The sequence below is a fragment of the Phlebotomus papatasi genome, chromosome 3, assembly GCF_024763615.1.
Source record: "Phlebotomus papatasi isolate M1 chromosome 3, Ppap_2.1, whole genome shotgun sequence".
Lineage (NCBI taxonomy): Eukaryota > Metazoa > Arthropoda > Insecta > Diptera > Psychodidae > Phlebotomus > Phlebotomus papatasi.
In genome coordinates this window covers 35,756,305-35,772,393 of record NC_077224.1, presented here as the reverse complement: position 1 = coordinate 35,772,393, position 16,089 = coordinate 35,756,305, and the positions used below count along the sequence as shown (strand labels likewise).

General features: G+C 32.4%; 1 protein-coding gene across 5 annotated transcripts in view; it reads right to left on the bottom strand.

Moving 5' to 3' along the window:
* LOC129805463 (stromal interaction molecule homolog) overlaps window positions 1-16,089 on the bottom strand; it is a 53,925-nt gene that overhangs the window by 17,060 nt on the left and 20,776 nt on the right. For all 5 annotated transcript variants that reach the window (XM_055853388.1, XM_055853386.1, XM_055853384.1 and 2 more), the window contains exons 4-6: window positions 8,413-8,528; window positions 8,095-8,267; window positions 7,420-7,990 (exon numbers count right to left, since the gene is read on the bottom strand). In XM_055853388.1, the coding sequence (XP_055709363.1) occupies window positions 7,420-7,990; window positions 8,095-8,267; window positions 8,413-8,528 (860 nt within the window). The remainder of the gene's footprint in view (window positions 1-7,419; window positions 7,991-8,094; window positions 8,268-8,412; window positions 8,529-16,089) is intronic.

The following is a 16,089-nucleotide window of genomic DNA, read 5'->3' as shown; positions in this document are numbered from 1 at the left end:
TCGAAACCCTTTCTTTCTCACATGTTTTGCATATGACTATCTCATTCTTTCGCACACCAAATTCGATTAAACTAATTTGAATTTGGAGTGATGTTTAAGAGAAGAAGAAGAGTGCGAGAGAATGAGATAGACATATGCAAAACAAGTAAGAAAGAAAGGAATGCGAATTTCGACTTCATGAAATTTTCTTGATAGAAAAGGTGTGCACGAGCCATAAAGAATGGAATATATACATGGGTCCCAATCATAATTCCGAAAGCCAAAATCCCGAATGCCAAAATCCCGAAAGTTAAAGGGCCTTGACAGACATGAGGATTAGCCGAGAGACGACTTAGTGTAATTATATTCGAAACAATGGATATAATACTTTACCATCATTTTCCACTAATCCGTCTCTCGGCTTAAGTCGTAAGTGTGTCAAGGACCAAAGTCCCGAAAAGCCAAAATCCCAAAAAAAAAACAAAATCACGATTTCCTTAAACCGTCATAGCTACTCCCACGATTGTATCCGTTCTTGGTGGAGGCAAAGGGAGATTTTCCGTGTTTTGAGAAATTATTGTCCGTATATCTTCATCCCTTTCAGGATTTTAAACATTCGGAATTTTGACTTTCGAGATTTTGGATTTCGGATTTTGGTTTTAGGGATTTTGGTTTTCGGGATTTTGGCTTTTCGGTATTTTAGCTCTCGGGATTTTGGTTCTTAGGGATATTGGCTTTCGAGATTTTGACTTTCGGGATTTTGGTTTTTGAGATTTTGACTTTCAGGATTTTGACCTTCGGGATTTTGACTTTTCGGTATTTTAGCTCTCGGGATTTTGGTTCTTAGGGATATTAGCTTTCGAGATTTTGACTTTCGGGATTTTGACTTTCAGGATTTTGGCCTTCGGGATTTTGGTTTTTCAGGATTTCGGGTTTACGGGATTTTGGCTTTTGGGATTTTGACTGTCGGGATTTTGGCTTTCGAGATTTTGACTTTCGGGATTTTGGTTTTTGGGATTTTGAATTTCAGGATTTTGACCTTCGGGATCTTAATTTTTGGTATTTTGACTTTCGGGATTTTGATCTTCGGAATTTTGGCTTTCAGAATTTCGACTTTTCGGGATTTTGACTTTCTGGATTTCGACTTTTTCGGAATTTTGTCTCTTCGGAATTTTGGCTTTCCGGATTTTTGGTCGGCACTGACATATATGTATACAATACTTGAGAAAGAAATAGATGGAAATTTTGATTTCATCAAATTTTTCCTACAGCATTCCAAAAGGTGAGCTGGGGGCATTAAAATCGAATTATTGACAATAATTATTGACGCAAAATGATTTTTTTGCAGAAAAAAGTGCTAATTTGCTAACTAAAAACGGTTATTATTTTCTGAGAATACGATTTGACAAATAAATTGGCTCGAAATGTCAATGTATCTCCTTCTAAAGTATTTAAAATCTAAAATACATCCAATTTAATTTATTCAAATTCAAATGCTTATTCATAAAGCGGAGCTTTTCTTTTTTGTGAAATATTTTAATAAGGTAAAATTTCGCTAAAAAGAGAACATTTTTCTTTTTTCATATATGTAAAAATGCGATTTAATTTGAACAAACTGAACTACGGAAAATGTTATTGAACGTTTAATCATTGTGATAAAGACCAGACGAAAACAGTGGTATTAATAGGCAGTACTTTTTGGTTAAGTAATATACTTATTCGAAGACCCATGTTCTATTATTCTATTAATTCTGCGATATTAAAATATGCATACATTTAGAAAATTATTTCGTAGCTCAATTTTCGTATAAGAAGTTCTGTAAGGCCGGCTTCAGACCTACGGTTTAACCCAGTTTCCGATGATTTGGGAATTCAAAATAGCAACCATTTTTAATGCTTTTTCAAAATTTAATGGATCACTTGCCCATGTTGCCCAATCTTAAGTGATAATTTTCCAAAAAATCTTGATTGATAAGAAAATAGATAAGTTAAGCTATATGGCTAAGCCTTAGGACTGAAGCCCGTATAAGAATATAAACAGTCGCTGTTGAGATGGTGTTCCTCATATTAGTGAAATGATAATGAAAAATCAGACTGTCTTTTGTTCTGTAAATAATTTATTATTAAAAATAGCTGGACTTTCGAAAGTGAAATCTCTTTAAAAAAAAAGGTATTAAAGTATTTAAAAAAAGGAAAAACACAAATTTTATTCATGCTATGATACCAATGATGAGACTAGATTATATACGGATACTTTTTATGCATCCTGCCCGGAATAAAGTACTAAGTAAGAAAATTGCTAGTAGAAGCTGCGCTACACGACACAATTTGTTTTGTCTACAACAAAATTCAACAAACTTGTAAATGACGTCAAGTAGCTTTTCTATGACGTTGATAACAAATAATTTGGGTTAATGGACATCTAAAAGACAAGCAATAAAAATTACTGGGTCAGAATTAGAAACTCGTGAAGCGCAGTTCCTTATATTTTTTTTAAAGCTAAATGCCCGAACTCATAAAGATCAAGACATAAGTCTTTTACAGACCTCAGTGAAATTTGTGAGATGCAGTATTTTTATAATTTTGGGACTGTAACTTTACTACAGGTAAAATTCACAAGCGTTATCAGTCAACATTTTGAATAGTTAGGAATATCTTGGAACTGTTACGAGTATCGTTTTGTTGATAGGGTAGTGGTGTTTTGTACGAAATAATTGATATTGATAATGACTAAATTTATAATAATAACCAAGCATTTATCATACTGAATACATAACCAATTGACCAGTTTCGTCCAGCTCTTCTTGCAAATTTGGCCTCTAAAAGACTATAACTATGAGGATTAACAATTCAAAATGTAACAATAAGTGAACGGAAAAATAAACCTATCTTGATTTTTTCTCTTTATTTCTTCACAACGTTTCGAGTTAGGAAGAAAAATTATGTATAGGCGGAAAATTTGCTGTTGCATTTCATTTGGACTCTGACAAAACGTAATAAAATATGCACCGCCTTTGTCCAAAAAACTCACGGAACATGGAAAAAGTATGCAAATTCCGGGGAGGCTTTTCTGGGCAGTATACGATCAACAGAGTCTTCCAACACGGGAATATTGTAATTATGACATTGTAGTACAATAATAAAATGTCTCAATAAGACCAATAAATAATAACTTAAACTTTATCATTTTTGCAATTTGGAGTTCAGTATTCCAAGTTTTTTTTTGCAAATTCCACATCCATCTTCGAAATATCGTGAAGAATTAAAAGAGGAAAAAAAATTAAGAGAGGTGTTTTTTTCCGTTCATTATCTGCTATTACCCATCAGAACGAAACTTCATTAATTTAAAATGCTTTTATTGGAGCATTGATTACAAATATTCAGACATATTATTGGAAAGTCCATCAAATTGGACATTCTACGAGTTTTGGTTTCCTTTATTTGTCCCTAAAAATGTCACATTATTCTAGTTTTCAATTTTGATTAGGTTTTTTTCTTCCATAAATAGCAAAATTTAGTGAAAACATTGTAAAATTTGGATAAACAATTTAAGCGCTTCATATTAGCTGAAAAAATGTAACTTATGCGGTCTTCAGACTGGAGATATAACTCTGTTTTTTTTTTTTAAATATCTCTTATTTCTTAATAGGAAAATAATTTTAAGATATTAGCACTGTTCTTTCTAATTAAGGTTTTTAAAAAGAAAATGTGGCTCGGAAAGCTCAGGTTTTGAACTTTAGTTTTAATCCATTTCTTACTACAAAGTTTACACATTATACGGAAATTGAGTAATTTTGAATAATAATGCAACTGATATCCGAATCGCTCTCGGAAGAAGACATTTAGTTACTTTATTAGTTTAGTCTATCAATTACTTTAAAAAATAGCATTATAGAGATGGAAATACATTTTGTTATTCTTTTTTCACTTTGCGGAAAGTCTTGCCATTTTTGCTCAAAATAACGGACGGAAAATTTGACATCTCGTCGAATTTGTTAAAATTGGCCTTTATCTTCTTTCCTGATTTGAATTCTGGTTGCCAATTTGTGTTCTTGGACTGTTACTCTATCTAAATCAGCAGAGTTTGTATGTAATGAATTAAATGTAAAAAAATCATAATTAAGTGACCGGTAAGACGTATGTTTGACACCGGCTTCTTGCGTCCCCATAATAATTTTTTTTCTTTCCAAAAATAAGTCTATTAATCTGTATGAAACTAATTCCAAAATATGAACATCCCATCCCCAGTATTTCTAGTACATTAACTGAATGCGTTAATACTTAAGTAAGTTTTAGTCTGGAGCTTGGTTACCAACGCTAAGACGACAGTAGACGCTATAACACAAACATTGAATTCCTTGAAAACCTGTATCTATCAAACTCTTGCTTGCGAGAGCGCTAGCTCAAAAGCAATAAATGAATAAATAAATAAAAAATAGAATAAGCTAAGCAATAAACAGAAGAGCATCTAGCAGGAGATTTTACTTGATAGTAGAATAATACGGGCTTCAGATCAAAGGCTTAGCCATACGGCAGAGCTGCTCTAATTTTTTTTCAATCACGATTTTTTGGAAAAATTTAATTTAGAATTAGATTATTAAAGATGAATGACCTATTATGGTCCCAAAAAGCAATAAAATTGTTCGCTATTTAAGATTTTGAGACCTTCAGGGACTGGGCTGAACCTCTAGTCTAAAGACCGCTTAAGGGCAACTAATCTTTCATGCACTTATAATTACTGGTTCTTTATAGAAATTGGGAATTTTTTGGAATGCGGTTAACCGTATTCCATGAAGGTTTAAACTTTTAGTGTGAAATCCTTGTTATACGTATGCAAATTTGAGACTTAGCTATATAGCTTAACTGCTTTAATTTCTTATCGGTCAAGTTTAAAAAAAAACTTTAAATTGGATTTTAAAGAAAAAAAAATAATAATTAGATTTCGAAAAACCAATAAAAGTGGATGTTATTGAGGATATTGAGACCTCTTGGAACTAGGCTAAATCTCTAGTCTGACGACGGCTTTACAGAAGGATAAGACAAGAAGCGGCTTTTAGCACAAAAATATTTGGAATTCAATTTTATCATTATCGTGATTTTAATTATACTAAACGATCTCCTGATCAATCTTTTGGTCTGGTTGAGGCTTTAGCCATGATTTTCTAAGAGATAATCCGCGGACTAGTTGCACAAATTAATTATTTATGGTCTAAAGAACCAGACTCACGCTGATCTTTGAAAGTATTTAGCTCGTAATTTTTTAGCGGGAAAGGGTCAGGTAAAGGAAATTTATGCAAAGAACCTCTAATCTCTGAGGTTAAGTTGTCAGTGTAAGGGCATAAATAGATTCAGACTGATCCTTGAGAATATTTAGCCTGTAGAATTTCGATGTAAAGTATTAGTTAGAAGATATTTGTTTAAAGGACCTCTAATCGATATTCTCAATCCCTCAGTATATGACAGTTTGGGATAAATCTTTACTGCCAAATTTAACACGCTAAATATTCTTGCGGATCAGCCTGATTTTATTTGGGTCCTAAGGTCATAATATAAGGTAAAGTGCCCTCGCTCGACCGGTTTCTCGTCTCGACCGGCAGACTTATTTATTCAATTTATTTATATTTGCTATAATATTTTGCGTATGATCTAACATTAATAGGTCAATTATTCCATGAATAATTCGAACCAGTGACAAATTCAGGGAAATTGACAAAATTGACCATCAAACATTGAAAAATTGACCCACCGGTCGAATCGAGGAACCCGGTTGAGTGAGGGTACTTTACCTTAATAGACCCAGGCTGATGCTTAAGCTTAGGCTGGTGCTTAACCCAGGCTAATGCCTGTGAAATCTTGCGATAAAGGATCAATTCAAACAATCATACACTAAATGCTTAGGAGCATGGATTTGATCCTTTATAAACAAACTTCACAGGTTAGTACTCAAATAGCATCAGGCCGATCCTCCAAAACATTTAGTCTGTAAAATTTATCAGTAAAAATGTCTACAAATTGGGAGCAATTTTAGTCAAAATTTTTTTTTAAGGAAATTGCCTGCAGTGCTGTAGGCGCAAATGTCAAAATTCCGTCAAAAATCCTATTTTTGACGAAAATTTGCCCCAATATGTAGGAGCCTTAGTGTGTTATCACACTTGCACATTAAAATTTTAATATGCTTCACATTCATTGTCGCTGGTGAGAGTCCAAATGTGTAATTTGTGTGTTTGAATCATTTTGTATTCAAAATTTGATCTATTTGTTGATAAAAAGGTAGACTTGGCCCGCAAAATTTGATATAAATTGATTTATAGCATTAATGCGAAAAATTAATGCGCTTTTCTCTTTAATTTTTTAATTTGAAAGATATTTATGCTTTAGGTAAATTTAAACTTATTTTTGCAGGCCAAATCCACTTCTTTATCAATAAATTGAAAAACCCCAAATATTAAGTGACTCAAAGACACAAATAACATATTTGGACGCTCACAAGGGAGAATTAATGTGAATCACATTAAAATTTTAATGTGCAAGTGTGATAACGCCGTTAAAGAATCAGGTACAGAAAATGTATACAAGATACTTTAAAAGAATTATTCTAAATACTCAGTGTATGACAGTTTGAATTGATCAATAACCACGTGTTAAATATTCTCGAGGATCAGCCAGAATCTATTTGGGGCATAAGCGTCAATACCAATCTTAGGCCTGTAAAAGGCTTAAGAATAGACTGGAGTAATGAACAAGTCAATTCTAAAGTTAAAAAAAGAAGATCAGCTCACCAAATATTTGATTAATTTGTTTCAACTCTCTTATGTAAAAATCATGCGTTTTATTTCAGTATCTCAATGGTATTTTATATGATAAATACATTTTTTTGTTTACACTTAAACTTACTGATATGTGAGTTTTTTCTTCGAACTTTCTTAAATTTAACTAAAAACTCTTTAAAATTCTCTCTAAAGAATCACAGTTAGAATCTTATGAAAAAGCACGTTTTGTTGCTTATTTCATTTGTATTTTCTTTTTTTGGTAAAATTTGAATAGGAATTTTCCAATTCCTTTTCAAACTTTCAAATTGCTTCCTTTTGCCACACTTTTATTTTGTTCGTTAGTCAATCTATTTTTGTAGGCAAAGCTTTTGATCAAAATGTTAGTGTAAAAAAAAAGAATAATTGAATTTTAATTGGTTTCAACACGAGTTTTCATTGTCGATGGAAAATGTGTTAATGGTTATGTTCACTTGTTTCAATCAACAATTTACACTTGAACTTTGCTTTTTTTTTGGGTTATTCACTTTGAGGATTTGTTCTTCACCAAGTTCCAAGAATTTTGATAAAATACATTTCATGCAACACTATTTGTTTTTTTTTGTTTTAATAAAAAAATATATTGAGGTCAATTCAGTTGAATTTTATCCACAACGTTCACTATCGTCCTTACCTCTTCCAGTTTTGGCGGTGATTCCTCCATTGCGGGCATAGAGGATACTCTCGAGGTACGGTAGGCCATTGTTATTGACAATGCTGAAACCTAAAAGTTGTTCAATCTGCTTCCACCTATGCATCCGCTCCTGCAGTTCATTAGTCACCTCCCCTAGGGCATTCCTTGCCTCAACGATACTCCTATCAACATCATCGATACTCTTCCCGTGTGTAGATACAAAAGCCCCCACTAAACTTGTACGCTTCCTCTTGAGCTTCTCACAGGCTTCCCTGGCAGCCTGAAGTTGCTTCTCAGCCGAACGACGCTTGACCAGATGATTCTTATTCTCCAGCTCATAGGTTAGCTGAAGCCATGTCTGAAGACCCTGTGGTGGTGACCAACAGTGATCAACAAGTTCAATTTCAGCCCTAGACAACTCCGTTCTCAGCATCTCAATCTCCTGCTTCAGTGCCTGCACTTCGAGATCCGAGCTCGATGATGTAAGAGACGGAGTTTCCTTGAGACGACGCTCAAGATCCATCTTTTCAGTCGCTACATTCTCCTGCTCCATTCGAGCACGTTCCAGTTCCTTTTGACACAAAAAAATAAAATCCCAAAATCAAAAAAAAAAACCCTAGCCCTCTCCTCGAGACAAGAACAAAAAAAAACAGAAAAATGCAATTCTTTCCAAACCTTTTGCATCTCAAGGAGAGCCTGTTCTGCCTTCTGCAGTCCCTCCATGTCTTTAGCCATACGGCGCAGGTGAGTCTTTGAATTTTTATTCTGCTGATATCCGTACCAACATCCAAAAATAACACTCAACAGTAGTGTCACAAGTATATAGTCTTTCCACCGTGTTCCAGTCTCTGGAGACAGAAGAAACCACACAATTTGCATGAGTCACAATATTTTGTCCAACTGTCTCACTTCAATCACAATCTGTGTTTTTTTTGTTGCCCTTTTAAATTTACACTTCATCAAAACAATTCTCTCTATACTTAAACTATTTACCTCGTGGTGGACCAAATAATACAACATCCATTGCCTTTAAGGCAATTTTCTGTTTGTGAATTGGATCTTTGATACCCAGAACATTGCCCACGTAGTGCATATTATTCACTGCCAGTCTATCCAGTTCCCAGACCAAGTTCATGCCAAAATCGTTGATATACACCCCAGGCACAGATTGGAGATATACCAGAGAGAGAGAGAGAAAAATAGAAAAAAAATGAGATTCAACACAATAGAAAAATCATCATTACATAATTTTCTCTCGCAAAAATTATTAAATAAAAAAAAATTGCATGTCAGACTGTGTGGTGGAAAATTGTGAAAAAAGAGAGATATGTGCTTTTTTTCTAATCAAATATTACTTAATATACTTTTATAATTCAATGTTGACCAGTATTAAACTTTTTATTCGTTCTAGCTTTGGTAGATGAGGCATGTAGAATTAAAACATGAAGACATTATACAAATAATCTACATTTGCGATCGTTAAATGAGTCAAATGTATGAGCAAGGTTTGTTTTTTTTTTTGGAGAAAGACAGCAAAAAAGTAAGAGTGGAAAAATACAACGGGATTTCCCAATAGAAAATCACCCAGAACATTTTAAAAGATCTCTCTTGATAAGATCCCCTGATTAAATAACATACAGTGTGACAATTAATTGACTATTTGGGAAAAAGTGGTATGATTACACCTTTTTATTGCTCGAACTATAATGAAAAAATAGAACACAATGGGAAGAATAATAGAGTACTTGTCCCTAGATGTAAGTATCCTATCCTAGGTTCACTACTGTTTTGGAGTGAAACGTAAATGTTACGACCAACATTACTCCTGACGAACACCATATGCTAAGCCATATAAATTTAACTAAAATCAGCTAAAATTTTAGCTTATTTCTTCTGAATTGCAAGCGACACGCGTGATCGCAATGGAGATTAGTCAATGTTCTACTTTATTGATCCTTATAAATGGCAGTAGCATTTCTACTTTCATTTCTTACAGAATCTCAAATTTCAGGAAGGAGTTTCAAATCAAAACCCAGATAAGTTGACAGTGGGCATAAATACCAAGAGAAGGGGCGTTATTGCTATTACAGTAGAGTCTCGCTATAGGCCATCGCTCTATAGTCCACAATTTATCGACCGTTGATTTCAAAACACTGATTTTAAGTTAGGTTATGTTTTTTAGTATGCGACATGCATAATTATTTTAATATTTTTGGCAAACTTTATTAAGTAGTTGTGATAATTGTGATCCACAATGAAGAGAGCAAGGACAAGTACCACAATCGCAAAGAAAGTGGAAGCCGTCGAGCAATTTCAATACTAAAAGTCGTTGATAATTTTAAAAAATTACATGGACTATAATGCGACCCAAGTGTCAAATTTGAAACCAAATATGGGCTATAGCGAGACTCTACTGTATTACTATTACTTGTGTTGAGATGGTCCCAAAAGCCGGCTCGGGCACCGCGACTGATGAGTCTATATTATACCCACCGATTATATCGAACTAATGTTTAAACCTACACAGTAAAAAAAAATAACACTATTATAGTGTGTAATCTTTCACACCACTATTATAGTGTTAAATTTGGAAAAAAATGTTTAATTTAAAATTGTTTAATTTAAAGTTGTTCAATTTCAAGTTGTTGAATTTGGAGTTGTTGAATTTAAGAATTGTTGAATTTTTGTGTGTAAACTCAAAAATTGTTAAATTTTCATTTCATTTCATTTATTTTAGTTTTTTTTTTGCCTTTTTAGACATTTGTAATGGTTTTTTTTCCTGTGCTCCGGGATCCTCCCTAATGCGAGATAATTACATCTGATGCTCGGATCTTCACGATATACTTATTATGCATATAAATATTTGATGTTCTATATGACTTTTGCTCAATGAAAAGCATCTCGACTGAAGTATATGTCTCAAAAGGAAATTCAACAATTTTTACACAACTTTTGTTTAAAAATTCAACATCTTTGGTTGAAATACACAAGGTTTCGCACTATAATAGTGGGAAAAATTATGATTAAACTATAATAGTGTTAATTTTTGATCATGTGACAAAAAATACCATAAAGTTGTGTATGTTTTCACACTATAATAATGTGATAAACTATAATCATACTATGATAGTGGTAATTTTTAGAATTTTTCAACAGTTTTGAATTACAAAACATTGTTGAAAATTTTTTATGACTATAATAGTGAGAAATTTTACACAGATCGCAATTAAATAATTAATTTATTTAATTAATTATTTTCAATCACGTGACAATAAATTACCAAATTATTGTGCAATTTTTAAACATTATTAAATTAAACAACTAAAATGGTCGATTTTGCACTATTATAGTAGTAAAATTTTACACATTTTTTACTGTGTAACTGTATTAAATCCAGCCCCTATTATATTAGCCCCTATCACCTCTATTTTGGTGTTCTTAATTGAGGAACTTAATTAAAGCTCCAGGTTAGGACGTTTTGATGACGAAGGCAGAGCAAATAGATTCGCCTAAGGATAAATCATGCTGTATCCCAAATATCGGACAATAGCGCAGGATGTGAATATTGTCTACTTCATCCTCCAGACAATACCATTAAATCTTATCCCTGATAATGCTTGTTCTTTTTAATCCTTTAAGGGAGCCTCAAGTGGGTCAATGGATAGAGTGGTGGCTCTATGACTGTGAGGTCTCGGGTTCAAAGCTGAGCAGCAGCAGAAAAAGATTTCTCATGCCATATCGGCTTTGAATTCGTCCAGTGAATGAATGAATAGTAATGTCAATGGTGAATACACTGTGCGACACGTTGTGGGTGTCTTTGACGAGAGTGCCAAAACTTGTTAGAGGGTCATTTAAGGACCTCAAATCTGCAATCTGTTTGTCCGGGTCACCTCTAGATTTTTTTGGAAAAGCATTTTTTGTTTTTTGCTGTTTTCTAAAATTCAAAAATTCATATCTCCGGTTCTAATTATCCGGTGGTAGTCACATAAAGCTAAACTGACGCGTAATTTCATCCTCTATAACTTTTGTGAACATATCAAGAACCTACGATGAAAATCAGTGCCAAACAACTATTCTTCTCTCTCTATATCTATATAAGTCTCTTTCTTTCATTTCAGTTCTTTTTATATGGAATATGTCAGTGAGAGTGCAAAAGAGAATGCTCTTCAGTAGGTTAGACAAAGATACCAAATAATTATATATAATAAGAGATTTTAATGCATTTTATTTTCAATAAATTATTGTGAATAAACGAATTAGGATAGAAAATTTAAACTAAAAAGACATGAAAGAATATTAAATTTACTCACTTTTAGGCATAGTAGTTGGCTTATAAAATGTTCTATCTAAGTGGGAGAATTATTATAAGTTGGAAAAAACACAGAAAAATGCATAATTTTGGGTGCACTTTTTCAAAAAATCTTTTAAAAATACACTTTATTTTCATCGTAGGTTCTTGATATGTTCACAAAAGTTATAGAGGATGAAATTACGCGTCATTTTAGCTTTATGTGACTACCACTGGATAAATAGGACCGGAGATATGAATTTTTGAATTTTATAAAACAGCAAAAAACAAAAAATGCTTTTCCAAAAAAATCTAGAGGTGACCCGGACAAACAGATTGCAGATTTGAGGTCCTTAAATGACCCTCTAACAAGTTTTGGCACTCTCGTCAAAGACACCCACAAAAAGGTAAATTTTGTCGCACAGTGATATTGTCAAAAAAGTGAACCGCCTTAACAATAGAGGCTGGTACACTGAGAAAAAACGGGGGTGCGATTAACTTTTTTTCGTCATAACTTTAACACTTTTTAGGTGTAAAAATATATCAACATTTTTTAATGTTAATTTTACACCTTTTTAAGGGTAAAATTAACATGAAAAAGGGTAACTTTAACCCTCAACACACCTAAAAAGGGTTATATTTACACCGATTTTGGATCAATACTGCAGGGTAAAATTAACATTTCCGGAATGTTATTTTAACTTTTTCGGATTTGTCTCAGTGAATGGTGAATATTGGCAAAAAAGTAACCCGCCTAAACAATAGAGGCTGGTACGAGAACGAGTTTCGGCATGAAAGTGGTACTTAAGTCGATACATATATTCACTGTCACTGATTCCAACCACACACTGAGAAGGGCTGCTGTGATGTAGTAGCGGCACGGGTTGCCAACAAAGCTGTGATATGGAGCGGCTACCCGTATCGGGGGATAAGATACAATAGGAGTCGGGAAGCATAAGGAGCCCAATTGGTGGCCTGGATGTATCGGTAATCCGAAATGGAGAACTGACCCCTTTCAAAATCTTATCTTATCTAATCCTTTAAGGAAAAGATTATCAAAAATTGAGGGTCAGAAAAAAATAGTTTTCTCTGACTTCTTAGAGCAGAACATAACTTTAGATGACCGTAAAAAAAAATTTTGGATCATTGGTCACCTAATTGTCCTTGAAAGGTTTAATGGAAGACAAGAGCACAGTGTCCCAATTAGCGTTGTCGGCTGTGTTTTGTTGAGGTTTTGAATCTCTTTTTTTTCCAAATACGTCTAGGGTAAATGTCCTAAATCAAAACCATTTCCAGACGCTTTAATTTTGACAGAAGATTCAACACATTAACTTCATATTTTTTTTGCAGAGAATTCCTCTTTGACTCTTCTAGAATTTTACTGTTTAGTGAAAATTCTTTAGATATAATTTGAAAACCTCTTAAACACAAGAAAAATATGCGATCGTAAAATGCTTCTATTGGAAACATATTAATCCAAATGGAGACAAGGGAAAGTTTCTAATTGGAGACAAAGAGTGTAACTGAAACCGCGGCGAAAAGCTGCCGAAACCATGTTGAGTTGCTCCTGAGTGCAGGATTTGTTTTTATTCCTGGTTTTTTCTCCTTTCCCATCTAAAACAATAAGAAAATCTCTCCAAAAAATCAAATTTCTGGGGTTTCCTATTGAAGCATTTGCAGACATTTCAGACAAACCCTTTTTGTTCACGAAATAGGTAATTATTTCATTTGAAAACTTCACGTACCGTTAACAATAAATATTAGCGCTTAATTTAACTAAAATTAGCCAGAAATATGACATAAATGTTTCACAAAACGAATAAACAACAGTCACCATTGTGTTTTTCATTAGAAAACATGGTCGATCGATGAAAAATCCTATGGTGAAAAGGCGTACACTTTTAATTTTTCTAAGAAATTAACAAATTAAAATTTGTGAATATGAATGGATTTTCGCTTTATTTGGAGCAAAATTAACTAAATAATGAAATAAATAATAATTTAGTACTGTATATACCATGAAAACAATTATGTTTCCATTTGGAGTAGCGAAAACTTTCCATTTGAAGCAGGTTTTGAAGTAGCTTAATTTACCCTAGATACGTCAGATTCATTAAGGGAATATTGGAAAAATATAAAGTGTTCGAAGCTAGAGTGTGTTCGAAGCCTGAGATCTTTCCCCATACAAAAATTTTAGCAAAAATAAACTATAGCACTTTTTTGTTTTTGGTGTTCGCTGGGTTACTTCACTGGTTTTGAAAATCTTAAAAGGCTTTAACACGTGCGTTCACGACCTGGATCTTCCCAATAAATCGGTATATTTCTAGATGTAATGAATGGAAACTTAAGGTCTAATACCATCATCGAAAACATTTTGTTCCTCTTTTATTTTTACAAAATACAATCATTAAAAATCAAAATCTAAATGCAAATTTTGCAAAATCCAAAATTTAAAAAATGACTTTTATGTTATGAACAAAATTAAATCAACAAAGAAAGTTATTTGATTTGGCAAAATTTTGGTGTTTGCTTAGTAATTAACAATTAAATTCGGTATGTAATTTATAATTTGGTATTTAATTGACTATTATGGTTTTTTACTGATCAAATTTACAAATTTACTGATAATTTTACAAATCCTCAGTAAAACAAATGCTAATTCACTAATTAAAAATTTCTATTCCTTTTTTTGTCGAGGCTGTAAGAAATTTTATTTCGCTTGGTAAATTTTATTTCATTTACAAATTTTACATTTGCGAAAAGATTATATTCAATGCATTCTGTAAAACCATCATGATTTGCACATTTTTTGCCAAGAAAATTCAATAAAGTAATTAGCAAATAAAAGTATGCAAGTTTTAAAATGAGTGTCGTTTTTTATGCAAGTTTATAAAGAATTTTATACTAAAAGAATTTCTGAAGTTTCAGGATTTAGAAAGAAAATACTTCCCATACTATTTCCAAAAAGTAGAGGTACTATGAACCCTATGAACTTATTGGCCTGCAACTAAGCTTAAAAGTTTCAAACTTATATTATATTGAAATTACATAACCTAGAAATGTTCAATCATTTAAATTTATCGAAAAAATAATTAGTTGAATTTAGAAAATAAATGTTATTATATTATTCTTGGTGATTCTAGTGACTATTTGATAACGTTTCTCAATCCAATTTTTTTTTTAAATTTGTGGTTATTCGAAAAGTATTTGCGAATTAGGGGACTTGTGCCTAATATCGGACATTATTGCATATAATGCCCAAAATCCTAAATTTGAAATGAATTATTTATAAGGGAAGAGCACCAGCGAACGTCAGGTTATTACCATATTGTTGCACCAATTTAAATGACTTTTAGCTACTTACGAATTATTAGCTACTTTTTACCATTTAACTCTCACAAGAATGCAGTACATTAGCTCAGATTTAATTCATAAAACCAATTTTCTGTGAGACACCTGATTAAATTCGTGACGATCCGAGGTACAGAGTACACAGTTGCAATTACATCTATTTTTTTTATTAATTTATTGTAAAAATTAAAACTCAAATGCACAGATATAGTTAAATGGATCACTAATTATATCGATTAGCATACATAAAAATACCAAATAGTATTTTGAAGCTTCTATTTTCAACTAAATATCGAGCGTGTCTTTTAACATTCCGATCCAGGGTGTTCTTCCCTTACTACCAATTGATTTTTTTGATACTGCTTTTTCAAGAGTGTTCTTTAGATCATTAAAAAAAGCAGTTTAACGTTTTGGTGTCCCCTAAAATTTGTAATACATTTTAGAGTGAATAAAAAACTAAAAATTCATGGAATTTTGGGAAACAAAAAATATGTCCGATATTGCAAACTGTCCAAAATTAAAAACAGTTTCTCTAATAGTATGAATTTTGTTTCACAACAATCCTAAAAAAAATATTTCTAACTCAATTCTGAATTGATGCAATGTCCAATCTAGAAGATCGAGTATTCCGCAATATTTTTTTCTTCAATTCCGTGCACATTAAATTTAATATTAATTACATATCTCCGAAGAATTTAGTCTTGTTTAAAAAAACAAGTCCGAAATGCAATTTCTTAGCACCACATTTATTACCCTGCAAATATTTGCCATATTTTTTTGCATTAATAACATTTATTTAAACATTTGCTGTCTGCCTGAGTGAGTAGTGAGCATTGACTTCCATAGCAAATCTATATTTTAATAATGATAAATGAACTATATAATTTTGGCAAGAAATTTATTCGTATTTTGATATTTATCTCACGCAAAAATCCAATTAGGCCCTCTGAGAATTCTTTTCAATGATTTTATCTCTCCCGATCCATTTATATATTACTTTGTATATTACATAGTCAATTTTACAATTTCAT